The sequence below is a fragment of the Phalacrocorax carbo genome, chromosome Z, assembly GCF_963921805.1.
Source record: "Phalacrocorax carbo chromosome Z, bPhaCar2.1, whole genome shotgun sequence".
Taxonomy (NCBI): domain Eukaryota; kingdom Metazoa; phylum Chordata; class Aves; order Suliformes; family Phalacrocoracidae; genus Phalacrocorax; species Phalacrocorax carbo.
In genome coordinates this window covers 83,822,873-83,850,148 of record NC_087548.1, presented here as the reverse complement: position 1 = coordinate 83,850,148, position 27,276 = coordinate 83,822,873, and the positions used below count along the sequence as shown (strand labels likewise).

The window sequence follows — 27,276 nt, the reverse complement described above, 5'->3', positions numbered from 1 at the left end:
ATACGTCACAGGCAGCTGTGTATAGCTAGCTCAGGCTACAACTAATTTGTGCAGGAAAAAATTAAATCAGGAGGTAAATTATTTCATGATTGCTCATTCCCAACAGAGTTGGGCATCATTCTGAAGAAAATATCAAGTAATTGGTTTCAGGCCATGTCAGACACATGCAATTCCCTTCACTAATGGCTATGTGAGGTAGCACTAGGCCTCAGGGGTCACCAAAGAACCGAAAATAGCTTAGTGCCAGGCTCAGCAATAGAGAGACAGAGCACATAGGAAATGAAGTGGCAATAAGTGCAATCTATAGGGGAAATGTGCTTCACTTGGAGTTTAATATATTGGCTTAGAATCTGGCAGTAAGCCATGCAACAATTGTTTACCTTTTTGTCAGCATCTGCATCTGTTCTGTTCTGTAAACGGCACTTAACTTTCAGTCAGTAAATGCTGGAATCAATAACAACTGTTAAGGGATTTCCTTTCTTTTTTTTCATATTCCATAACAAATGCATGTTACAAACAATGTTTGCCTTAGATTAACAAGGAACAGGCATTAACAGGGTCAAAGGGATTTGGTTGGGAACATTTTATAGCTTCTTGGGTTTGCAGTAATTGTATCTGTGTGATTTGAATGTATCTTGTAACCTATCCAAATTAAACTGTTAAAAAAATGCTAGCATGCAGTAATGAAGATGATTTTTTATAATTATCTTAAGTACTGTGTATAGAAAACTGCTGGCACTGTTTGTAATAATTTAGTTCTGCGTAATATTGTGTATTACATCTGCTATGCAGAAATATTAAGTTGCCTCTTACAGTATGAGGAAATTAGTGATTATACCCAGCAATACTAATTATTTAAACCTAGCAGTTACATTAAAAAACATACACCAACATGCAGTTTGAGAAAACTGTGAGCAGATGCCCATAAAAATTGAATATATCATTACTAAACGCAAGTGAAAGAGTAATACAGTTTATATACAATCTCTGTTTAGGAGATAGTGTGCAGATGAATGCTGTCATAAATGCAAGATTGTTATAATAGTTATAGCATCACTTAAAAGTTAATATCACTGAGAGCTGAGGAATACATTATTGTTAATGGAATTTATGTGTGTAACTCCCTGTGCACTGCTTTGAAAATTTACCCCTTGAAATATCCCTGTACACAGTGACTATCAGTAGCTGAATTTCTGTTGCTTTATTAAGCTATTTCTTTTCAGATTTTCACAAAATGTTAGTTCCTTTTATGAAAAGGCTTTATTTTTTGTACACAGGTTGTAGTTAGATTTTTAGTATTACACTTTTTTCGATTTTTCTTCCTCGTATAGCTTTATTGCATGAAATCCCTGACATCGCTTTCTTGTGTCCCTTGTAGAACAATATTGTAGATCTATCTTATATGAAATTAAGCCTTATAAATGGGGGCAGGGGAATGATATTTAATGTATTGGGAAGGTATTTTATAGAAAAATTGATTAAAAGGGTTTTAAACCCTTGGTTCCTGCTGAGGGAGAAATCCCCACTGTAATCACTGAAGAAGACAGTCATCAGGTTGCTTTCCAAGGATTCCATCATGAGTCTCAGAAGCAGTTTAGCCATGTGGCTCTGTACCCTGAGCAGTAATGCTAATTAATCTGAGAGCAGCGCTGTCGTAGCGTAGCTATTCTTGAACATCCACGGCCAGCTCACCTATGATGCAGGGGTTTCTGCACCACACTTTACTGTGTCACATCCCCACATGGGTTGAAATGACCAGAATTAGCCATTCCGTTTTTTGAGATGTTGTGAATTCCACATTGTTTAAAACATACAAGGTGCCACGCGTATGAAAAAAAAGAAAGAAAAAAATCACAAAAGTTGCATTAGAGTTATGGGATTCATTTACATGCATATTTTCTTATGCCTTTTGAGATTTTAAATGCTTCCAGGCTATAACCAAGGAAATTGGAAACACTTTATTTAATGGTTTCAATAGCTACAGCTTTGAGGAAAGTACCACTTTTGAAACTTGCTATAAAATTGCAAGTTAGCAGGTGTACACAGGTCATTTCAATCTAGCACAGCCTTATTTCTCATGCTGCTTCATTTTTAGAGATGAGGGCAAATCTTTTTAAGTGGTAAGATAAAGGCAGATATCTTGCTACTGAATTTAAGTATTTAGGAGAAGCTCAGGTACTATGATCAGGAACTTTATTGAATATGTGTCTTTTGCTCTATGTTGCTTGAAAAAAATGCTTTAACTTATTAGGTGGCTTAGAATTCATATGGATACTTCACAACTTCATGACTGGTGAAGTGAAATTCTCTCAAACCATCTTTTTTTATTCCTAAGAGCTCCCAAGCGGTCAAATTATTTTGCAGAAAATATCTTTATATACAAATACGTAAGAGAAGCCTGAGATTCAGCATTCAAGACATATTGCATCCACACTGAATTTAACCTTGACATTTGAATGACATGCTGATTTTTTTTTTTGTTAGAATTAATATTGAGTAGAATTAGCTCTACAAGGTATTTAATTTATCTTCTTAGAAGTTGAGGTATTAATTTAACTGCTAGTATTGCAAAGTTGTCCCTGATTTCACTAGTAGTCCCTATGTGTCTCTTTTTACTCAATTAATACTGTCTGTTTCACTAGACTATATCCTATATAGGCATATTTTTTAGTTGTTGATGTAGAAAAAATCCAAAAAGACTTAGACAGGGGCAACAAGGTGATAAAAAATGTACCACAGCTTCCATATAAGGGGAAATAATTCTTCAGTTTGAAAACAAAATTAAGATGGTAGGATATGATAGATGTCTATAAATTGAAGGGAGACATTATAAAAATGAACAGGTATCAACATTTGATTCTTAAAACTGCTTGGCATCAGATGAAGCTAGAAGATGAAATACACAAGCTAACAAAATTACCTATTTGTTAACTCAGCGTAGGTAAAGTGCAGAACTTCCTTGCACAAAATATTATGGATGGTAAAAATCTGTGTGGGGTGAAAGGGTAGCAGGAGAAATTGGTGAAATAGAAACCCATTACAGATCATTAATATATGCCACATCTGTCTGTTTAAGCTGCCCAACTGCAAGTGGTCAAGAGCTACGTAATCGCTGAGGAAAAAAATATTGTGTGTAGTTTCCTTGTTGTGTTTTTATTTAGTCTTCCTCTCCCAGTCACTGTCCAAGCCCAGGATACTGGGATAAAAGACTCTAACTGAACCCAGTATAGCTACTCTTACAATATTATGCTCTTATGTTTATGGTACGTATAGACTCTCGTTTCTTACCCACCCCTATTTGAGTTGCTTGTAATTTTTTGAATTATATAAATTTTGCACTAACGTTTCTTATGATTAGTCTAAGTTTAAATCATTTTCTATTACTCTCTGTTCTCAGGATTTTATATTAAAAACTACAGAAAAGTTACCATTTACTTGTTTGGAGTGTTGTGTTTTTCATACTCCAAGAAAAGTGTTGAGTAATGCATTTTTATTGTTTGTTGGTAGAAAGAGTGGTTTGCCAGCTAGCTAAGTTAAAGTCGTTTTCAGTCTAGCATTTCAAGCGTAAGTTATAAGGACAAAGATAATGCAAGGCAGTGTGCTTATCTGCAGCGTAGAAGTCCTGAGGCCTTAGAATGCTATCAAAAGTCTAAATAAATACCTACCTGAATTTCGTGTGTGTGTGTGTGTGTTTGTGTAACTTCATCTGCACGGAAACAAATGCCATTTTTGCTGTTTTCTGGTTGATCTTTTTCGTAAGTGTATCACTAAACCTGGTCATTGGAAATTACGAGTGCGTACATTTTGTAGGGTGCGTTTGCACTACATGCTCATCTCGAATTCTCAACAGCTGAATCTAAATATTTACTGTTAACCAAATGTCATCATTTGTGCAATGAAACAGCACAACCTTATGTATGTTACTGATTCTTGACTGTTTCAGCAGAAATTTTTTTCTGAATGTTACCCAAGCTCTTTCTGTCAAGGTTCTTTCATAATCTTTTCTGTATACCTCCTCCAATTGCAGGAGAGTTTTCCAGTCTGAGGGAGGAGAGAGAAAAGCAAGAAACTGTGGGATGATTGTTGCAAGAATTTCAGGTTTTGAGTGATTCAGCAAATTAGCATAGGGGAAGACGTCCCATAACCTGGGTTACAGTGGATCTTCTGTTCTGAATTATACAACAGCTGAGTAAACTTGTTTGGGTTTAGAACATTTGAAAATGCAAGTGAAGAATTTTTCTGTATGGATGGTAGAACTATTTTGGCTTGAATTTACCTCAGAACTTGGATTAATTGTATATTAAAGAATGCAAGACCCATGGGTTTTATGTTAAGATGGTAAAACACTTGTATGAGAATTTTGAGAACTAAATTAGTATTTAGGTTGCATAATAGGCAAGGATAGAGCAGAAGCTTAGAGTATTTTGAAAGGCTTTCTAAAAAGAGTAGGTCAAACTTGATTTGTGCTTTATTATTGATGTACATTTATCATAACATTATCTTAACTTGGAGGATATGGGACCTGGAGTATTCTGCTTGCTTCATGTATTTTTACGTTTTTTACTACAAGGCCGCCTTTCCCCTCTCCCCCTCCCTCCCCCCAATGAATAGCTTTTATTACTTATGGTTGTGGCATTGATGCCTTCACTCAGGGTCTCTCCTCAGGTATGTGATACCTGCAGTGGCCATTTTATCCTTGGACTTGCCAGCATCTGAGGCTTTCCTGCTGCTTTGGAAAGGGCTATGCATTTGCCACTTTTCTGATGTCATGAGGCTTGGATGAGATCTGAACAACTATTTGAGATGTAGCGTAGGCCATCTCTAACCCGTAGTTTAGCAATATGGTTGATCTGCTAGGTCACACGCTCATTCCAACCTCCTGAAGACTAATAGTATTCTTCTGTCGTACAACCAGCCAAATGCTCTCTGCTAAGATAGGTTGCTTCATTCTTCAACAAGTGTGACATGTCCTTCGGATCTTAGGAAAAATTCTTCAGCTTCAATCCATTCTCCTAAAGTGAAATCTGAAACCTGAAAATACGTGTCCCCAGTTTCTCTGATGCTGTGTGACTGCATCAGCTGCTTTGGCACCAACATAGTCTGGCAAACCTTGCACAATTTGATAGACATTCAATATTAGTTTTACCTGGAGCTCCTTCTTCTATAAGCAAAGCTCTCTGAGAGTCACCTTGTTTGGGACAGCAGATGCCTGCTGCCTGTCATTTGTTGGTTGGGGTGGTAAATCAGCATGCCAGAGGAAATGAAGTACCCTTTATGCCCCCTTTGCCTCTGTGTCATAGGAAGTCAAAGAGTACAGATTTTCTAAATGTAGGGATGTTAAGAGGATAAAAGTTTTGAGGTTATTTGTTTGCTTCCTTTCAGTTTTGTGTAGTGAACCATCAAGGTTTACTTACTTGCCACAAATAAATGTGGTGCAGTTTCACTTTAATTCAAGTAAAACCTTTGTCTTCTCCACCTCTTCTCCCCGCTACACCCCAGAAGGGACCGCGGTCTATATAGCAGAAGCCTAAAGTACTTTCTCTTCTTTTCTCTTAGGAAAATAATTATGCTGTCCTTGGAGAAGCAGAAAGACAGTTTTTCAGAAATGACCTGTTCTTCTGTCGTTTTAGTCTAAAAAGTTAAGCTCTTTAAGGGCTATGCAGAAAAGGCCTGGGTGCACTAATGGGCCTTTAAGAGCCCTGACCAGCCTCTTCTGGGGCCCCCACCACAGTCTGCCCAAGATAACTTTGCCAGCCGAGGCCTGGGGCTTCAGCCCCTGCCTGAGCTGCATCATAGGCGTCCTGATGTCCATCTCCACCAGAGCCATGTCTACGGCTGACCATGGACACTATTAATTCAGACTTCCTGTTTGAACTTGAACCTGCCTTATCACCATGATCCTGCCTAATTATCACTGAACCGTGCCTGACGCTTGGTTCCCCGCACCAGATCTGATCCTGACTTCAGGCTGTGAATTAACCTCAGGATGTGTCATCACCATGAACTCGGCTGATGATCTGGACCCTCGGTTGAAACCTGACTATCATCTCTGGGTCTGCCCTACTTACCTTGCTTAGGGACTGCAGGACAGGGCCCTGGCTGGCAAGGAACCTGTGCTGATGGCCATATTATCGTGCGCTACTCTGCCCCTCAGGGAGCAGCCAGCCTTTAGGGCTCCTTGACACTGCGCTAGCCTGGGATCTTTTTTGTTGTGCCTAAAGATAGCTCGTTGTACTGGCTTAGGATTGTTCTGCTGGCACATTCGGCCTCCAGAGCAGTTCAGAAATCATCGGTATAGGCAATGGTTTTGTACAGCAGTGTTTTTGTGATTCTTGTTCTGCACGGAAGGAAGCCTAAGGCTATGCTCAGGAGCTCAGAACTTATTCTCTGTATTTGTTTTGCTCCTGACCTCACCTCTATTTGAGCAGTATTTGCAAAATCAGCTCATTAGTACATTGACAATGGCTATATGATCCTCTTTGCTTCTCTGTAGCCTCTGTGTAGCCTTTCTGTCCCTTTTCAGAAATTCTTCTCACAAGGTAGTGCTTTAACAGGAGGTCAGCGTGTCCTGTTGTTAGGACACACTACAGAGGTCCTGTTGACGTATGCCTGTAGCTACAGAATCTGCTGCGGCTATTTCCTTGAACAAGGACTACATGAATTAAACTCAGACATGCAGAAAAAAATCAAATTTAGAAGAATGATAGTAGCAAACTGCAGGTAGTTCAGGAAAGAAATTGGTTTGTGTCATGTCACTTGCTACACGCTTCCTTCTATTGTGCAATTAGACTGGAATGCCATCGCTAACTGTGATTCACAGCTAGCTGAGGTCAGCTTCGTATACTTGTGGTCACCCTGTGCACGGTCCTCAGTGCCCTGGCTAGGGTGCTGTCAACAGCTTTAGACCATTTGTGTCACAGAGGGATCTCGCTTTGCAAACGATGTCACCTGGGTAAATGAGTTAGGTGAATTCTCTGACCTAACACCGAAAGTCGTGATCCATTCATTAACTTTTTCAGTACTCTGTGAGTAGGGCTGATTTTCCTCCAGCCAGGTTCATGACACTAAGACTGGGTTGAACATGTAATATCACAGTGAAACCCCATGTCTGTTTCACATCTGTCCACGCGGTGGCCTGTAGTCTTCATGACAATCTTCTACAAGACTTGTAAATCTGTTTCCACATTTTCTGTATGTCATCACATTGGCTGCTTAACTGCTGTTACACGGTTCTTAAATATTGCCGTCCTGTGGCTGCCCAATCAGATCAGTGTCTGAGGAGAAATGCCTTTTCATCCCTCTCTGCTAAAAAATAGGCGATGAAGTGCTCGTTCAAGCAGCCTGGTCAGTGGTCTTCAAAGCTGAACGGTGCCATCAGTGTTCTGAAACCTGGCACTCTGGGTTGTATATAAGATCTTTCAATCAAACTTTGGATACTCAGGTGTGTGCACACTGTTTGGTCGTCAGTCACTAAATAAGTGAGTTGTAACTTCTGTGAGAGACAATAAAACTGTGGACACAGAAATGATCATACATGAAAGGAAATTAATTTCTGGTCGTTCCCCCTGTCCAGTTCTTCCAAACTGCTGTGGATGAGCTAAGCAGAGTTGAGATTCAAGCTAACTTCTTCCAAAAGTTGCATTATCTGATAACATGCTTTTTATTATCCAAACCCAGAAGAAACAGCACCAGTGTTACACACGAATTAGTCTGTGTCTGTGTTTCTCGCATGCTTATGCTTCTGCAGCTGTAGAGACTGCACTCTTCAGGAAGACCCATAGTTTCTGTGTGAGGAGAGGGAGATGGAACAGTGCCTTGCAGTGGTAGTTGTGGATAACTCAGGTGAGTAGTTCGAAGGTTACTGCCCCGAGTCAAGAACCTCAGAAAACTGAGCTGTGCAGAGTAACACATAACTTTATGTGAGCTGGGCAGGTCAGCCACTGGGCGCTGTTACTAGACCAGCACTTGTCCTTTCAAATACCTACTTCATTATCGCCATGGGTTTGGTTGGTTGCCATGTTCAGCGATACAGCAGCGTGATTTCTGCTTATTGCTAATGTGAGAGTATGTGGCTCGACCTGTCCATTTTGTATCAAAAAGCTTGTGTAAATGAAGCACAAATATTTGTCACATCTGGATCTTTGATATGCTTTCATGTGAAATATAAGTCTCATTATATTTTCTTTATCACAACGGAGCCTAACAGAGGACAAGAGGAGAATTAAGAATGGGTTACCTGTAGCATACGGAGCTCTCTATAAATCCCATATAGGCATTTTTTTGTTTATTTAGTTGGTTCATTGTTTTTCTCCTCCCGGAGAGGTCTTCACATCTGGGTTGTGTGATGCATCCCAACTTCAGGATAATCATCAACTTCCTAATGGCACGAAAAAAGAGGACTCTCTGAACTTACTATCTTTGGCTTCCAGCTGAAATGAGCTTTAAATGGTCATTGAAAGTAAAAACAAAAAGTTTTTACTTTTTTTCTGAGTTCGGTAACATCTTCTAATATTACTGCAGTATACCTTGGCTTCTAGACCCACTTCCTTTCAGTCTGAGGAGGACAATATCACTTGGGGCAATCAAATAATTGGAACGTTTCTTTGTTCCTCAAGAGAGGGGGCAGGAGCATCACAAGGTTTCAAAATTATAGCAGATAGAACTAATGTTCCATTGATTTTTATGATGTGATTTGTGGTTCTTACATCTTGGATCTGTTATTTCTGGCTGTCTGCAGACTCGGGCAGTCATTTCATGTCAGTTAAAATCTGTTTATATTATCTAGTTTTTACGTAAAGGAGAAAAATTCTCTGAATAGCAGAATGTCTTTTTTGGAAGTTTAAGACTTAAAATTGGAAATCCAGTGATACAGATATTATTTATCTGTTACTCAGAGAGGAAAGGCACCAACAGAGGCCATTAGGCATAACACTTTCTTTTGCCATTCTTAGAAATGCAAGGGAGTAGCGTGCCTACATCTGTTTGGAACTTTGAGGAAATTCAAATGTGGATGCAAACAGTTCAGTCGCTAAGGCTGCAAAGCTGGAATAGCAAATTAGGGAATTTGTATTGAGAGCTCAGCTCTGCTACTTGGATCTGTGTCTATTTAAAAGTGATTTGTGAATACCTAAAAAAATTATCTATGAACTTTGAGGAAAAAGGGAAGTCCTGAGTACTTCGGAATTGCAAAGGTAAGAGAGATTTGACACATAAAAGTGTATTTCAATCAATTTCTGTTTGTTTTCGTCTTTCAGAGCGTCCCTTTCAAATTACTCTGGCTCGCACTCAGACACTTTCCACATAAACTGTTCTGCTGATGTTACATCTGCAACAGAACTGCATAGGAACATGGTATCAGCTCTCCACAATTTGCATAGAAGTGCAAATTTGTTACGTTTAAAGAAGTTATAAAATTAAAATACTTAAAACCATGTGGTTTGGTAATACTGAATTGGAAACAGCTCACTCTTTTATAGCCTGACTGTGCTTAAATCAGAGTTCCCTCATTGATGTGACATGATTATATGTTATGATTACAAGTGTTAACCTTTCAAAATAAAATGTTCAGTTTCTTCTTTTCAATACCAAGTGCTTATAGGTATAATACTTGCTGATATTTGTTCACTGACAGTCTCACTTGTTTTCAAACCCCACATATTTAAAGTTGTGGAGTGTTAGATTGATGTTTCTTTTCACTCAAATGTCATATTCATCAACTGTATTGTGCTAGCAGATTGTTAAACAGACAAGGTGACTTGCAGAGTGACAGTGTAGTGATGTGATGTCCCAAACCATTAAAATATAGTAATGACGTGGGTTTTTTCCTTTTGTTCAGTCAGTTTTTGCAACACAGTGTTTTTTCTGTAAAACACGGGTGAGAAGGTTTCTGAGTAGATGTGTTGCTTGGAAAAAATCCTGATTAATGAATAACTAAACCTGGAATTCAGTTGTAACTTCCCAGTTAGTTGAGAAATACCAAAGATTTAGGAAGAACTCATGTAACGCTATTTTATAATGAAGAAAACCTATATTATGCTATGAAAAAAATGAAATTACTTGACATGTTATACTTTCTTACATATTCAGTCTCACAGGATCATTTTCTTAGCAATAGTAAAAGGTATTTTATGATTTTACTTGAACAGCCTCCCAAGAATACCACAAAAAAGGAAGGAACTTCTGCTTAACACTGTATCAACTCAAATGTCTTTCTCAACTTACCAAACTCTTTTTACTAATGGAAGAAAAAATTGAAGAGCTCTCTGCAGAAATTCTGTTGGTGCCTTCATTTACGGAGAAGAATAAGAATATTCAAGGTAATGAAAGCTTTTCCTTATTTATTGGTTCTACTTTGTGCAATTTTATATGATTTTCAAAATTACCAAATTTATGTCATTGCATTTTATAAACAAGTTTATTACCGTATCCACTGAAAATCTTTTCAAAATATGCAGATTTACATTTGGGCATGATGACTCAGGGAAAAGAACTGATAGTTGTGTGTAAAGATGTGATGTACAGTAGTTATTGATGGAGAATCATAATGAAAACTATCTAACACTGTAACATAATATGCTCTGTTGAATTATCTGTAAAATCCTGTGTTTCATGTAGGAAAAAACAGTACATGGACTCTGAATTCTTTGAAACTGTGACTGTTCCTGAACTTGTCCTTGAAAGCTGCCTTAATCAAGTGAGAAAAAGGCTGACTCGCACAACTAATTGATCCTAGAATACATGCAGCTAATGTTTTAGTGTATAGTCCTGCTTTAACCTATAGTTCTCACAAGCACTTAGTAATATGTACTGTGTTTATTATCATGTTTATTTCACTGGCTTCAGTGGGTATTTATAGAAGTAGACTCTACATCAGAAACTAAACTGCTTCACGATCAAGTCTCAAGTCTGCATTTGCTTTAGGTTCCAAGCTCACTCCCTTTTTCATGTAATGGCATTCATGTCATATGAGGAGAACCTGAAATCCCAAAAATTCAGGTGAATAACACCTTCCAGGTCACAGTATGTTCATAAATGTTCTTCTACTCTGCTACTTCTGCCAGTAGGGAGATTCCAGGTCACCAGAGAGCAAGTGGTTTCAAGAGCTTTGATTATATTGCAGGAAAGGATCAGACCAGAAATGAGGCCAGGCTGCTCAGGGAGAGAGGATAGGTGGAGTCAAATACTCGCTATCTCTGTAGTCAAGCTGCAGGCAGAGAAGAATGGTGTTTTGGGAATGTGGTCTCAGAATGCTAAATTGATAAAAATAAAATAATAATTAAAAAAAAGATTAAGAGTTCTGAGGCACACACTTTGTTGATGGATTCTTCATCTGAAATACTGACACTCTGAAATAAAGAAATACAGGTTAACCTATATATTTGTAGAATATACACCAAACCTCAAATAAAATTTGCATTCGGTTTCCATTTTTGCTATTGGTTTCAATGTATTTCTGTCTCCTTTAATCTCACAGCTTTACTAGTTCTCAAGAAGTGCTAAGCTGTTACACACTGTTTTACATTTTATGGCCTTGATCCTCCAAAGAGATGTTACAGTAAACTTCTCATAGGGGTAATATGGAGGATAGGATATACATTAGGTAAGGGTAATTTTGAGTGTTCTTTTTAGTTATATATTCTGTGATAAAATATAACAAAATTTAAAAACTCTCAAATGGGAAATTTGTTTGACATGTTTAACTAACTACACTCTAAGGCATGTGATCTCCAGTAATTCAGAGACCTTAATGATTCCAATATTAACCAGAAATATTTTACTTTCCAGGAAGTGTATTTAGGGCTCTATTCTGCAAGCATTTCTCCAAGCTTAATTACATCCAGAACTGTTCCTCAAAAGTGTGTTAAGCCTTCTTTTTTGAGGAATATTCTTTTAGACTAATTGTGTCTATAGCAAGTAGGTTCTTACATGGTAACTCTACTTAATCAAACCTGAATGTGGAATATTGCTAGATCTTGTTGTAGGATGCAGTCCTCTGGGTACAAGGCATGCTCCAAAGAAAACATAAAATTGCTTTTACCCTGAAACACAGGTGAAGGTAAATCTTTTACAGGTGGTGCTAGTGAAGTCATCAGACATACCTTTTGTTTTTAGTGTTGTGGTTCTGATCAGGTGGGTTTAGTCAAAAACTTTGCCCAGTTATAGTAGTTTCTGGAGAATACGTGAAGAGAAGACATGGCCAGAGAAATTTTTTTCAAAAGTCTGGCTAGAAGAAGGGTTTGTTGGTGTTATTTTCACTTCATATTGTCAGAAATCTCAGTTGTAGTGATGAAGTGAAAGATGATTTGATATGGGAGAATGAGAGCTATGTTCCCAGTAGTTCCAGGTTCTGTGAAGTACCAAAAGGGATTTAAGATTTTCTCATTTAATGTTCTATATTGGTCTGATAATCTTATTTTTTTTCACTGATGAAGGCTGAGTTTTTATAAGGATTTATTAGAATCCTTGCTTTATTTTCATCAGAAAACATTATAATATGTGACTAGAAAATATAATGGCCATCTCCTGTGCTTATTTAGAAGCATTCTTACTAGAAATTATGTTTAATTTAACAGACTATAGAGTGCAGCTCTGTCCAAAGCAGCTTTAAATTAGCTGAGGTACCAGTATCAGGTTCAGAGTGCAGCGCAGCTTGCAGAACCAGCCTAAGAAGCAGAGCAAATTAGCCCAGATTGAACCGTGCACTGCTGTTGCCTGACAGTTACCCGTACTCTTTCTCACTGGTTTAAAGCTAGGTCGGGTGTATCCAAACTACCCTGCAGTCACTGCAGTGTAGGCATATCTGAAGTATCGGTCCTCTGCAGGTAGTACTGCTGGTAAATTAAGGGAAGCTGGCCAATTCATAAAAGGTAGGCTAATATCCAAGTGAGCTAAAGTTTCCCTAGGCATCACATAGATTGGAACCTTGCACTTGCTTCCTTTTCTTTTTGGTTGCTTTTAGCATTCACGGGAGCCTTTTTATCTATGTAACTCATGCAGAGATGCAACAAAAATAATGTTTTTTCATGTGCTTGTGTCAAATGTTGCGTTTATGTGTATAGCTGTTTCAATGGCAGTTTTAGTTGATTTTTGTTCAGCATATCCCATAGTACTTCAATCTTGATATATAGAACATGTATAAAGTTCCGTCAGAAGCGAAGTAGTTCTTTGGATGGTTCCTCTTTTTAAATTTTTTTTTTGTCCCAAAGATGGCATCTGAGTTTTATCTAAACCAGACGGTTTCTTGGCCCTCATTTTTCCCTAAACCCAGCGATGACAAAGAGCAATGGCTGCATAAATTGGATGTAAGAAGAACACTTAGGGTTTATCACAGAAGAATCAAAGATTTCATATCTTCTGACAGATTGTTTGTACTCTTAGGGGGTCTTAAGAGGGGTCAAATGGCTTCTAAGAGTTCCTTAGCTAGATGGTTAAGGGATTGTATTAGGGAGGCGTATGTAGTTAAGGGTAAAGAGGCTCCCAGGGTTTGTAAAGCTCATTACACTAGGACTATAGCTGCTTCTTGGGCGGAGAGGTCGAAGGCTTCCACATTGGAAATTTGCAAGGTGGCCACCTGGGCTTCTCTTCATACTTTTTCATAGCATTATCTCTTGGATGTAGTCTCTTCTGCGGATTCTGCTTTTGGTAGGAGGTTGCTTGTGAACCAAAAAAAGAACAGTGAAGAAAAGAAAGACACGTAGTTCACAGTTCTAGCTGGCAACAAGACAAGTTTCTTTGCAGTGTGCACAATGGAATCCTATGAAGACCAATTTAGGTGGTTGAAAATAGATGTTAGAGGGAAGTACTGCCTACCAGTGTTCTCTGATGGTAACCCCATGGCAGACAATAGCACCAAAGGAAACAGTGAACCAGAGTGAACTCTGTAGGGAGATGGATGTAGAGAGGTTTTTTAGGTGATACGGATAGTTCTCTGAGTTCAGTTTGAGAGTTCTGTATCCAGCATCTTCTGAAATATAGTCAGAATCCTCATTTTCCCAAATTGTTATGCATAGGTTGAAAAAAAATTCTGTGAATTGAATTTTCCACTCTAACTTCTTTTCACTATTCTCCATCCAGTCCTCCTGATTTTATTTTTTGACTTTCCTTTACCAGGCCTAACTTAGCATGTGTTCCTCATGAGCAGTATGTACATGCCAAGTTTTGTGCCTGATTTCAAATTATATTCGTGTTATCTAAGCACAACTTTAAAAGGTAGTATAAATACATATTTTATCTACTAGCAATGTAGTCCTCAACTTTTCTCCTAAACAAAATAAAAGGAGAAAATCATGAAAAGTTCTTGGACAAATAAATGATGATGTGGTTTTGATCCATCCCTGAACTTTAGTGTGGCTTCTGGACAAGACTGCTACTTTACCTTTCTGAGGAAATGTATCCATATTTTTCTAACATTTACAGGGCACTTACTCTAAGCGTTGCATAACTTTGCTTTGTTCCACTACAAGCAAGAGGTTTCAGAAAATTAAAGGAGTAATGACCTTCTATTTTTAGCTGGCTAGACATTTAACCCTTTCTTCTGCAGGTATCTTGTCATGCCTAGTGTGATGAGATAGTCTACTTCTCTATTCATATTGTCTTGAAATCCCTGACATGTTCTGACATACCTAGTACGTGCAGCATCACAGGGGTTGTTCTCTTTGAAGGAATCTGGAACATTCAGCAGCAGTCAAGGGTTAAGCAGGAGATTTTGGTTTAAAATCCTACCAAATTGCATTCTCTTCCCTTCTTTAAGGTACATTTCTCTTCCCTCTGGCTTTTCAGAAGCCTCTTGTTGAGACTTTTAAAAAATCAAAAACATCTAACGTACTTTCATCTGTCTCTCACTTTTTTTTTTCCATTCCAGTGAGAAAGGTGAACTTTGGACAGATCAGATAATGAGTACCAAGGAAAGCTTTTTCCAGTGGAGCTCTTTGAAAACACTGTGGGCAAAGTTGTCAAGCCCTTAGGTTTACAAGCTTTGCCTCAGGGGACTGGGAAGATTTGCAAAGGTCTTTCCTTCACAGCATAAGAAGAAATCCTTTACCCTATATCCATTTCTGGAAAGTGTAATTAAGGGAGCATGGAATAAAATTTGAGGTGCATCCTCTTCATGGATTTTGAAGTTGTGAAGATTCAAGAAAGAAGGGTGTGATTTTTGCTTTGATCTCAAATCAGGGTGTTCAAGAACCTTCTTTAAGAAATTTATAGCTTCAGAAGATCAATACAAAGTGAAGATGGGATTTACACTAGTAGGGAGTTTGGTTTCAGATGTACGTTTTCTGTATTTGCATTATTACAGTTCACTCAGCATAGTCCAACAAATAAAAAGTCCATTACTGAAGATAGAAAGCAGAAGCTTTATAAATCTACAGCTAGCCAAATATTTTTTTTTGTTTCTTCTGCTTATTTGTATTTGTGGTGGAGTGGTATTTCCATTTCTGCAAGGTGTATTATTTCCAGTACAGTTTCCATAAAAGTTCTGGCCGAGCTGGCCGAATCCAACGAGTAAGCCACTTTGATGGCACTGTTACTTACCTTATTCACAGTTAGTGAACACTCATACAAAAGCTTTCCTTGGTGCTTTGCTATTCTCTGCTGCAGGCAAGACGATGTCACAGTGACTGTTCATATGACCCTAAAAGCTATGAAAAAAATAGGAAAGCTGTGGAATTCTGTAGAAAAAAATCATTTCATACAACTCCTTAAGGAAGAAAAAGAATTATATTAAAAATGCAAGAGGTCTCACTGTCATCTTTACAAAATCAGAAAAATGCAGAACTGGAGAAAGAATTAAATGCATTGAAGACAAAGAAGACATAGGCAAAAAAAATTGCTTTAAAGAGAAGAATAATCCCAGACAAATTTTGATACACCTAAGAAAAGTTGGCTGAAGAGTTTTGATTTTAAGTGCAGCACTTGATATATTCTTGTTTTGAATATTTACTGTCAAACTGGTTCAAGCTGCCTGGCTGGTAAGTTGTAGGAAGTATACAAACTGAGCAGTGTACCAAGTTTGTAGAACAAAAGTTTAAAGAAAGATGTAGCAAGGATTTCTGATTAATCCAGTCTTCCCTAATTACCAAGAACGGTGGAGGTGTAGGATATGCTTTGTGAAGGGAGCAAATATGAAAAACTGAGAGGTTTTCCTTCCGCCTCTTTCTTCTTTCATGACATTTGCTTCTTTCTGCTGTCTTTCTGCAAATTCTCTCCTCTAAGCAGCCATGTGAGAAGGTTTGCATAGATTTCTGCCTATCTTTGCAAACAGTGTTGAAGGTTTGGAACCTGGGAGGAGAGAGAAGTCAAAGAATTTGTGTAGAAAACTGTGGCTGTCTAGGTAGGGATGCTTCCCCCGTCCCAGTGCCCGCCTTCCTGTCTGCAATGGTAAACCAAAAAATGGTTTGAACTGAGGAGCTTTACTACAGCAGCTGTACCAGTCTGTTGAATAAAGCTGCACTTTTATTTCCCAGGGGAGTTTGCTGATTAGGGCAAGACAGTCAGAAGGCAAATGAAGAAGTAGGAGGACAGGAAGGGGGTAATTTGAAGTGTCTCTGTGGAAACAATGTTTGAGAGGAAGGCGGTGGTAGCACCTGAAGTGTAGAGGCTTTGGGGGGGCTGTGGCTATGTGCAGTGATCAGTGAAAAGCATGAAGGGAGCCCTTGCTAGCTGGAGGTTGAATTGAAGAAGATGAAGGCCAACTTTACCTAGATGAGATTTGGGAAAAGCAAAAATTCTGGAAACCAAAGGAACTCAGTAAAAGATAGGAGGCTTGACTTTGGGCCTTCTTTCGGAAGACTAGAAAACATTTCCTATGTATGTGAGCCTGCATGCACATAGGTAGGTGTATATGAATCTGGGGCAAGAGTGCCCAGGCTGTTAGTTAGAAAAGGAGGTGGGAAGATCTAGTAGAACCTGTTAATTTAAAAATGAAGGAACCTTTAAAATGGCTGATGCTGGCAGAAGCATCATTTGGCTCTTCGCCTCCGGTCCTGGAGACAGAAATCTACACTCAGCTAGATACTCATTATTAGGCTGGGTTTTATTTTTTCATTCCAGAGTAATTTTTAAAGAAAACCATAGGAAACTTCATCATAAAATACATTAAAACATATTGAAAAAATCAGTAAGTTTATGGTGCTGTCTGTAACATGTGTTGAATGGTCACAGATCTAGAAGACCTGGTTAGTCTCTTCTGGTTTTATATTCTACCATTTTATCTTTCATTTTTCCCAGCTCAAATCTGTTTTTCCCTGATGTCTTTTGAAAATGCAAAGGAAAACAGTGATTGGGAAAAAGCCCACAAAAACCTTGAAGCTTTAGAGTGCTGTATAGGTGTATGAAAAGCAGAGTCTTCATTTTCAGAGGATAAATTGTTTAGGGGAAAGATAAAGTCCACTTCGGGTAAATGAAATCCTATGTATGTGCAAATGCTGCATATTTCATAGAAGGAGAGAAGCTCTTTAAACCTTGGCCGTGTGTACCACCAGTAGCTTCAGGTGACTGAAGACCTGTAAGTTTATGCTTAGAAGATAATCTTTTAACAATGCTTGACAGCACCCAAATATTTAAAACTTGGTTTTAATTTCACACGTGATACATTAAATTAGCAGTATCTGCACCTGTGTTGTTTTCCAACTCTATGCTAGAAGACAAATTTTTATAATACCATATTGTTCGGTTTTATTCTCATATTCCTTTTGAAACATAGACTCACAGAATTGCAGAACGGCTGAGGTTGGAAGGGACCTTTGGAGGTCATCTGGTCCGACACTCATGCTCAAGCAGGGCCATGTACAGTCAGTTGCCCAGCATCATGTCCAGACAGCTTTTGAGTATCTCCAAGGACAGAGACTCCATAGCCTCTCTCTACAACCTGTTCCAGTGTTCAGTCACCCTCACAGGAACAATGTGTTTCCTGATGTTCAGAGGGAACCTCCTGTGTTTCCATCTGTGTCCGTTGCCTCTTGTCCAGCCACTGGGCACTGCTGAGAAGAGCCTGGCTCTATCCTCTTTGCACCCTCCCTTCAGGTATTTATATACGTTAATGAGATCCCCCTGAGCCTTCTCCTCTCTGGACTGAAGAGTCACAGTACTTTCAGCCTCTCCTGATATTTAGGATGCTCCAGTCCCTTAACCAACTTCATGGTCCTTTGTTGGAAACTCTCCAGTATGACTTTGTCTCTCTTGTACTGAGTAGCCCAGAACTGGACACAGTACTCCACGTGTGGCCTCACCGGTGCTGATCCCCACCGGGGAATGATCACCTCTCTTGACCTGCTGGCAATGCAGCCCAGCATACCATTAGCCTTCTTTGCAGCAAGGGCACATTGCTGGCTCATGGTCGACTTGGTGTCCACCTGGACCCCCCAATACTTTCCAGTAAAGCTGCTTTTCAGCTGGGTGGCTGCCAGCATATATTGGTACGTCAGGTTGTTCCTCCCCAGGTGCAGCACTTTGCACTTCTTGTCGAACGCTTGTGTGCCCATTTCTCCAGCCTGTTGAGGTCCCTCTGGATGGCAGCATGGCCCTCTGGTATATCAGCCGCTACTCTCAGTTTGGTGTCATATGCAAACTTGCTGAGGGCACACTCTGCCCCATCATCCAGATCATTAATGAAGGTGTTAAACAGGACTGGACCAGTACTGTTCCCTCAGATAGATCACTAGTTACTGGCCTCCATCTAGACTTTGTGCCATTGATCACCTTGCTCTAGGCCTCGCTATTCAGCCAGTTTTCAACCCACCTCACTGTCCACTTATCCAGCCTATACATCAAGAGCTTGTCTACAGCTTGTCCCGTAAAAGGATCTTGTGGAAGACAATGGCAAAGGCCTTTCTGAAGTCTAGGTAGACAATATCCACTGGTCTTAGTCTACCTGGTCAGTCACTTCTTCACAGAAGTTTCTCAAGTTGCTCAAGCACTACTTCCTCTTGGTGGAGCCATGCTGAGTACTCCTGATGATTTTTTTGTCCATAATGTACCTGGAAATGGTTTCCAGGATTAGCTGCTCTGTCGCTTTTTCAGGGACTGAGGGGAGGTTGACTGGCCTGTGATTCCCTGATTCCTCCTGCTTGCCCTTCTTGAAGACAAGAATGACATTTGCTTTCCTCCAGTCTTTGGACACTTCTCCCAGTTGCCATGATTCATCAAATATTATTGACAGTGGCCTTGCAATGACATCTTCCAGCTCGCTCAGCACTCATGGGTACATCCCATCAGGGCCCATGGACTTATCTATATCCTGTCTGCTTAAGTATTCCCAGATCTGATCCTCTTCCACCAAGGGTACATCTTCCTTGCTCCAACCTTACCCCCTGGTCTCTGGGACCTGGGATTTAGGAAGGCTGGTCTTGCTAGTAAAGACTGAGGCAAAGAAGGCATTCAGTACTTCAGCCTTTTCCACTGTCTGTGCAACCACATCCCCCATCTTGTTAAGCAATGGGCCCACATTTTCCCTAGACTTCCATTTGTCACCTGTGTACATGTAGAAGTCCTTTTTGTTGTCTTTGACATCCCTGGCTGGATTTAGTTGCATTTGGGCGTTAGCTTTCCTGCCTTCACCCCTGGATGTTCAGACATTGTTTCTGTGTTCCTCCCATGTTACCTGTTCTTGTTCCCACCCTCTGTTGGCTTCTTTTTGTGTTTGAGTTTTGTTAGGAACTCCATGTTCATCCATGCAGGCCTCCTGGGATTTTTTCCCAGCTCTCTTGAGCTTCAAGGAGGTGATTCTTGAATATTAACCTGCTTTCTTGGGCCCCGTTTCCATCAACCGACTTATCCCATGGCACTCTTCCAAGTGGACATTTGAAGAGGCCACAGTCTGCTGTCCTGAAGTCCAGGGTTGTGAGCTTGCTTTTAACCCTCCTCCCTGACTTTGGGGTCTGGAACTCCACCATCTCATAGTCACTGCAGCCAAGGCTGCCTTTGACCTTCACATTCCCTGAAAGGCCCTCCTTTTGTGTGAATATGAGATCCAGCAGAGCACCTCTCCTCGCGGGCTCCTCTGTCACTTGGAGGATGAAGTTGTCGTCAGTGCACTCCAGGAACTTCCTGGATTGCTTGAAACACTGATCAGTAGATAGAAATATCTACCCCAGATATTGGTTTGTCCTTGTCAAAACTGGGGCAATATTCCCATTACTTGAAGATTTATGAGTGAGCTTTGTACCAGCCCTTCTTAAGGAGTTTCACTTGTTCTTTTTCCTGTCACCATTATTTTGCATATAATAACTGTACTAATTAACTATCTTTTTATTCTTATCATATTGGCATTTCCAAATAAATAAAAACTATAAAAATACATTAGTGTGCAATTCATGTAATTTATTGAACAAAGAATAGAAATTAATTTCTACACAGCTGTTCTAATATTATCTGTTCTCCCTAGGAAAAGGTGACTGCACAATCAGTATAAAAATGAATTAATGACAGAAGAAACTATATTTTACACATTATGTGTGCGTTTGTATAAAATATGAATACAATGTGATGTGGATTTCATCATGTTATATAAAAGGAGCTGTGTATAACCTGAATTTGACTTTATCATAACATTAGTATTCCCCTACATCTTGTTGAGGGGTTTTTTATGCTTCATATTGATATATCAGAAGGTGTTGGAGGCTGCTGACTTTTCTACAGAATTAATCTTAACTTTGATCCCTTTTATCATACTGTGCAGGAGTTCTGAAGAAAGCTGGTGGGGAGCTTTTAATAGGAGAAACTAGAGCAAATGAAACCAGTGTGCTTCCTGAACAGTTACTTCAGGTAGAAGAGGTGAGTATGAAAAGAGTCTTACACTTTGTAGGGGATTTTCTTTTGTCTGTGTCTCCAGAGTAGTCTGTCACCATGTTCATTATAAACACCTTTTGCCATGGTTTCATTATTTAGCTACCGCAATTAATTTTAGGTGCAAAGTCTCAGTTAAGATGGAGTAAAATCTTTTGACATCCATGAAGAAGTGGCTGTTATTTAAGATTTAATAACAGAATGGATTTAACATCAGAAGTATAAGATACCTCATAACAAAACAGTAAACGCTAAAATATGATAGCTTCCTCCAGTACTAAATATATTCTGAAATACAGCAAAATCTTAAAAAAATCTATCAAGTTCTTAGCATTTGATTGTAACGATGCTGCCTATAGGTATAAGGACTCACACGATGTCCGGTTTCTTTGATGCCCGCAAACTACTGTGTAGTTAGCACTATGCTTTGTAGAGTGTATGTACAAGATTAAGTTTTAGTCTGGCTTCCATTTACTACTAAACAAATTTTTATTGTTGAATTTATGGTACCTAAATGCTCTAACAAGCCTGGTATTTTAAGAAAGTGGAATTTAATTTCCTAATGGCTTAATTTTAATGCTAAAATGATTTTTAAAATGTGCTTTCAATCAGTTTGTGAGACTGATGTTCCTGTACCTTGTAGATTACAAGGAACAATGTTTTGAGAGGATTGAGCTTTACTTGACCCAAGATTTAAAAAATTGAAAAAAAGAGGAAGTGCAAAAATGGGTGTCCATGGGGCTGCCTCTGTGCTCTTTGGAGTTGAGTGTTGGGAGTGGGGAAAGGAAGGAGGAGGCAACTTCTAAACTGGAGTAAGCTGGATGGCTCCACTTTGTAGCCCTTCATTCTCTTCCAGTTTAGTGTTATAGATGCAACTTGTTAGGAATCCTTCTTTTCTTTTCTCCTACTATGCCCTCGTAGTGGGGGTCTTTACTGTATATCTTACGTCATTAAAACATTTCTCTTACAGTGGTGCAATTCTCAGTTGGCCATTTCTGGTAAGGTTTAAGTCTGCTGTATGTCATATGAGCAATGCAAAGCAAGATTAGTGGAAGAGTAATGACATCCTACTGTGTCTACTTCTCGCAACTGTTATGCTTCACATAACTTCAGAAGTCTCTGTTTATAGACTGCAGGGAACTGATGTAAACTGTAGTTAAAGCCAGCATTGGCTAAAAAGTAGAAATCTCTATTTAAACATTTTAATCTTTGCTAAATCCAGCTCTAGAGAAGTGAAATCCAGTGTGGCTGTGTTAAAACCAGCTTCTCTAAATATTATCCATTAATATTCACGGTTAGTAGCTTCCAGTTGTTACCTTGCATTGAAAATTATTACAGGGTATCCATTGCTGGATTACTTGTTAAACAATTGAAAATGTTTATAAATGTATTTGACTTCATTAAATAGATTCCATGAAAGATTATAAATAATGTAAAGATGAAGCATGGCTTTTAAAAAGCAGTCTTGTTTCAACAGGGTTTTTTATGAATGTGATGACAAATTTAATATTGTTACGCATGTTCATTTTTGTTGAATCTATAAGCTGCTTTCAATATGATTTCAAGGCTAGCAGATACATTTTAAGTTACTAAATTGAATTTCAAAAGATGACGGTGTCCTTTAATTTAGTTATGGATATTCATATAAGTTTCAGACAATAATAACACTCAATAATTAATTTGGCTTGATTAAATATAAATATCTGTTTCAGCCTATTTTTCTGAATTTTGGATGGAGAAATGCATTTAAAGACCTGTCTTCTTCTGTGGCTCACTGTATAACAATAGCGATTGAGGATTTTTCAACTAAAATTCTTCAACACGAGCAGAAAGAAGAGTGTTCGGCTGCAGGCTATGCAATGAGTCTTGTAAACAACCAGCAAATGAGGGAGTCCTGCGGAGCAGTCCAACATGAGGAGCAACCAAAACGAATTGCTAAGGCAGGTATCAAAAGATCTGAAGTTTGAGGGGAGACAGAATGCCAAGGCTGTTTGCCATCTACACTTTGAAGTACTTACAGTACCATTAATATTCTATATCTTATATAAATGGAATTAGGAAGAAAGAGAGAGGCATTACAATATGAGGCTGAGCAGAGCTTTATACAATAGCCCATAGTCTATACTTGAAAGAATTAACTTTTAAACTTCGCTGGCATTATGTTTTTTCATCCAAAAAGTTCTGAAACATTCTGATTAGTATCTGCTCTGTTACCAAGTGGTTCACTGGGAAAATGCTGAAAGCTTTGAAGCATAGCTGTAAAGGGATTTCCTGTATTCATATCCTTAGACATGCCATTTAACTAATCAGCATAACCAATAATATGGCCAAATTAGAGTTCTTTGATTTGGCTGAAAGGTCATTTATGACAATTAATTAAATTGTTTTTCTAGGGGATTATATGTTTGAATTTTTTTTTTTATTTAGTAAGCTTTGCAACTGTTCTAGCAAATTTGGAATGCCGTTAATGAATGTTTGCTTAAAATAACACATAAGCTTTTGGGAGATAATTTTAGGGAGAACAATGTATGAATTTACTAAGAGATGACAAGTTTGTTTTCAAATTCAGTATTAAGAAATGTGTTTGTATTTTTTAAAAATAAATTAGTTTAGAAAAATTATCTTTGTTTACAAAGAATTAACCTTACGCTTTGAATGTACATCTAATGAAATCATAAACAAAATGAAGGCATTACTAGCATAAGATGATTTTAAATTTTTTCCCCAATACATATTATGCAGCTTTAAAGCAAGAAGAAATGAAATAATAATTCATTTACTGTAGATAAACGTTTCTCCCCTGTATAACAGAACAAAATATTTGTAAAGCTGATTTAATATATTTATGTTTTATGCCAATTTCATTATTCAGGAATCTGACCCTAGTGTGTATAAATTAAACAGTGCTGTCAGAATACTAATAACTTGATGCCACGTTTATTTCTCTCAGTTTTGTTCTGACATCATGGAAGAACTTGACACATTGCTTCCATTGGCTCTGGCATGCAGAGATGATTCTCTTCAGGAAATTAGAGCAAACTTTTTAGAGGCCTGCAGCAAAGTGGCAACAGCTGTCCTGGCAAGGCTGGAGGAGAAAAGCAAAGATGTTCCCTCCAAGGCTCCCCTGCAAGACTTGTATGCTGCCCTTTCCACAGCGATATATGTCTTTCAGCATTTTACAATGTATAGCAATTTAATGAGAGAAACGATCAAAAAGTGAGTCCCTTTTACTTGTAATGCTTTAATTCAAACATAAATAATATAGGACCTCATTCCATTTTGGTGATACAGTATGGTGGTAGTTCTCCAAATTGCATCATATTTTTTAGCACACACACTGTGTGTACTATTTATGGAAAGACCTGAATCAAAGCTATTGATAATCTGAAGCAGCCGTTACAAAACAAGTTATTTATGTTTAAGATCTGCATTTGATTTGCAGATCAATATTTTTTATTTATTAAGCTTGGGTAAATAGGATTGTCCAGTGAAGTGAATGTACTCTGCTGTCATATAAATAGAGGGCTGAGGCCTTAATTTCCTTTTCTGACCTTTGCAATAGCTGAATTTTCATAAAATCTGATTTAGCACATAGCAATCTTAGAGGACAGTATGAATATACATTCTTGTGCTTTTTCCTTACACTGCCTGTATCAGAAATGTGAACAAATACATCCAACGTAGTTTTAGAATTTCATCTTTCATTGCACACAGCATAAAAATTAGAGAAGATAAGAAGTGGTAGGGTAAAGTCTAAGGCAGTGTTTGACCTGGTGGGGAAGCACAGCACATTTGCTGTGCTTCTAGGAGATTTTGACTTAAAATACTAGGAATGTCTTTATTGGTCCATGTGTTTCTGGCCATGTGTAATTTATAAGTAGAAACTGGGCCTTTTGTGAGGGATGCCTGAACTAGCCCAATTTTCAGGGCATGTATGATTTCTAAGGGATTGTATGCACTGTCGAGCTACTTCTGTTTTACTCTCTCCTACATGAAGTGTATCTTTGTGAATGGGAAGTCTGAGCCAAAATATTGCTCAATAACTCTACTTATGTGTATTATGAATGAGTTTTAGTACATACCTACCAAAAGAAATCTCTGTGCTCTGTGTTTATGTTTTCTTTATCACAGTCAGTGCTGATGCAATTATGCTTCAACCCAGAATCTCCCAATAACTGAATGACAAATGTACTTTTATCTCAGAACAAGGATTAAATAATGTATTTCTCAGGGACTTGGTTAAATGAGATTTTATAGATGAGCAGATATATTTAAAGAACTTGCAAAACAAAGACCAGATATTTTTCAAAAGTGAATGCTAGGTTCAGACTCAAGGACCAAGAGGAAATGAATGATTGATACCTAATAATCAGAACCGTTTGCAGTACTGGGGATTGTTACCTCCTACTGCACAGCCTTTCAATCTTTGCCTCTTTGATCATTCTCTCCGAACAGACCCCTGTTCCTAGTGCCTGTGCAACAATATCAGGAATTCATCAACGTTCTCCAGTTTCAAGTTACGAACTACTGCGTCAGAGTTTGTGCTACAAGCATTTTACAGGATGCTGAGAGCCACCACTGGGATGACTACAAAGCTTTTTATGAGGTGTGAGGTTAAGTTTACTGTGCCTCTCTTCTACAAAATGTGTTTTACTGGTTGCCAGCTCTCTGTCTAATTAGAAGCGTAAGATCAGCATTATTTTTACATAAAGATTATCGGAATTTTTATTTTGAAATATCTATTATAGGCGACAAATTTCTCAGTAGAAATTACGTAGGAAAATGTAGTTATTTAAAGATGAGAAAAATAATTACCGTGGAGTGTTTGTGTCATTTGCTTAATAAAATATTGTGTGTCAAGTTCAAGACATTTATAGAGAACTCAGTAAAGAAGACACCGTCATTTTAACTCTTCTTCATATAGAAAGTGTGACATGAAAATGAAAGACAGCTGTTTTTCTTCTGGAAATTTTTTATCTGATTCTTTGACTTTTGTTTTCAATTGGTCCCTTTTTTACCTTTTGTGGGTGAAGGATGTGGCAAAGAAAGATGGTGAATACAGTTACCTTCAGCATTCAACAATATGTTTCTGAAAGAAGTAGTGTCATTTCACCTGTATTTTGAAGTCACAAGTCTGCTTTTAAACTATAATCCTAAGGATCAAGTGAATTATAATTTATTGGGGTTTTTTCTTTATCCTAGTTAAGTGCAGACATAGACTGGCATATACGGTTTGAAATTATTTTCACTTAATTTCAGGATGAAATTAAAGTATTATGTTTTTTATCAATAATAACCGAGAACTGTAGACAAAGTTCTGCCCTTCCTTATATCATTTGCTATGGGAGAGAATTAGGGTGTTTTTATTAAGCATTCTCTAGAAATCTTACATAAGGGAAAACTCTGTGATACAGGTATTCTACAGATGTAATATAAAAAGCTGCTGAGTCAGTGACAAAAATTTGTACTGGAGAGGTGATGCAGACCTTAATATGAGTAATCTGTGAAAATGCCCATTCCTCAAAGACACGTAAATACGCATTTTATTTGAATGTGAGCCCAGTTGTGGTTGTTTGATAAGAAGGTAAGAAATTCAGTGGCTTTTGGCAACTGATAAATCAAGATATGATCTTCACTGTCTGTAGTCCATATGGTGCTGTGTCCTGTTTATTAGTGGCATAACAACTATTCACCATGGAGGAAACCTAGTTGTCAGAAATAGCTGTCTCAAGAAGAAAGAGAATGGATTAGCTAAACAATTTTATCATTACCGATCAGAACTGATGTGGGTAGGAAGGGATGAAGAAAGCTGGGGTCTCAGCTCTGTACGCTTGCAAGACTTGAGGTGGGAAGTATGTAATTTAACATCATCACTCTGCTCCTTTTACTGGGCCACGGGCCATGGCCCGCGGATGGACCGTGATCTGCTCAGAGTGCCTTCAGGAGGCATGATGCTGAGCATCTGCTACTTGCACTGAGCTCTTGTAGGCACCCCAAATAGAAGAGGTTGGCTTAAGACCTGTTGCTTGTTCCAGAGGCAGCATCCTGCTGAAACTTGTAGCAGGGAGAGGTGGCTCCTCCTGAGGTCTAAGCTCAGCAGTAAGCGTGAGGCTCTGCCTCTTAAGTCACGCAGATCCTGCTGAGTTCAGAAAACTGGAGTAGCTTGGAGCAGGCACCAGAAGACCTTGCCGGTCATTAGGAGCAGGCTCTGGTGTGAGCTCCTCCTCTCTCAGTGGGAACACACTCTTGCGCTTGTGCAAGTCGGTGGCTCACAGCCTTTGCTGTGTCTTCATTGGCATCCACTGCCCTAAACAGCATCATGATCTTCCTTCTTTAAGGGGAAGCTGCTCTCTGCTTCTGCTTGTCACTTGGGTAGCCTAGCTCCTGAATCTGGTTTAGGTCAGGACCCTCACGACCATTTCCCCTTTGTTGCTCAGGTTTGAGTGTTACATGCAACTATAGGAAATTCAGTCCCCATCTGTAAATCCTGAATGC

General features: G+C 38.6%; 1 protein-coding gene across 4 annotated transcripts in view; it reads left to right on the top strand.

Moving 5' to 3' along the window:
- The window catches only part of KIAA0825 (KIAA0825 ortholog), a 244,451-nt gene that overhangs the window by 63,878 nt on the left and 153,297 nt on the right, over positions 1 to 27,276 (top strand). For all 4 annotated transcript variants that reach the window (XM_064439457.1, XM_064439456.1, XM_064439458.1 and 1 more), the window contains 5 exons: positions 10,146 to 10,316; positions 20,675 to 20,769; positions 22,494 to 22,721; positions 23,732 to 23,997; positions 25,237 to 25,387. In XM_064439457.1, coding sequence (XP_064295527.1) covers positions 10,146 to 10,316; positions 20,675 to 20,769; positions 22,494 to 22,721; positions 23,732 to 23,997; positions 25,237 to 25,387 — 911 coding nt within the window. The remainder of the gene's footprint in view (positions 1 to 10,145; positions 10,317 to 20,674; positions 20,770 to 22,493; positions 22,722 to 23,731; positions 23,998 to 25,236; positions 25,388 to 27,276) is intronic.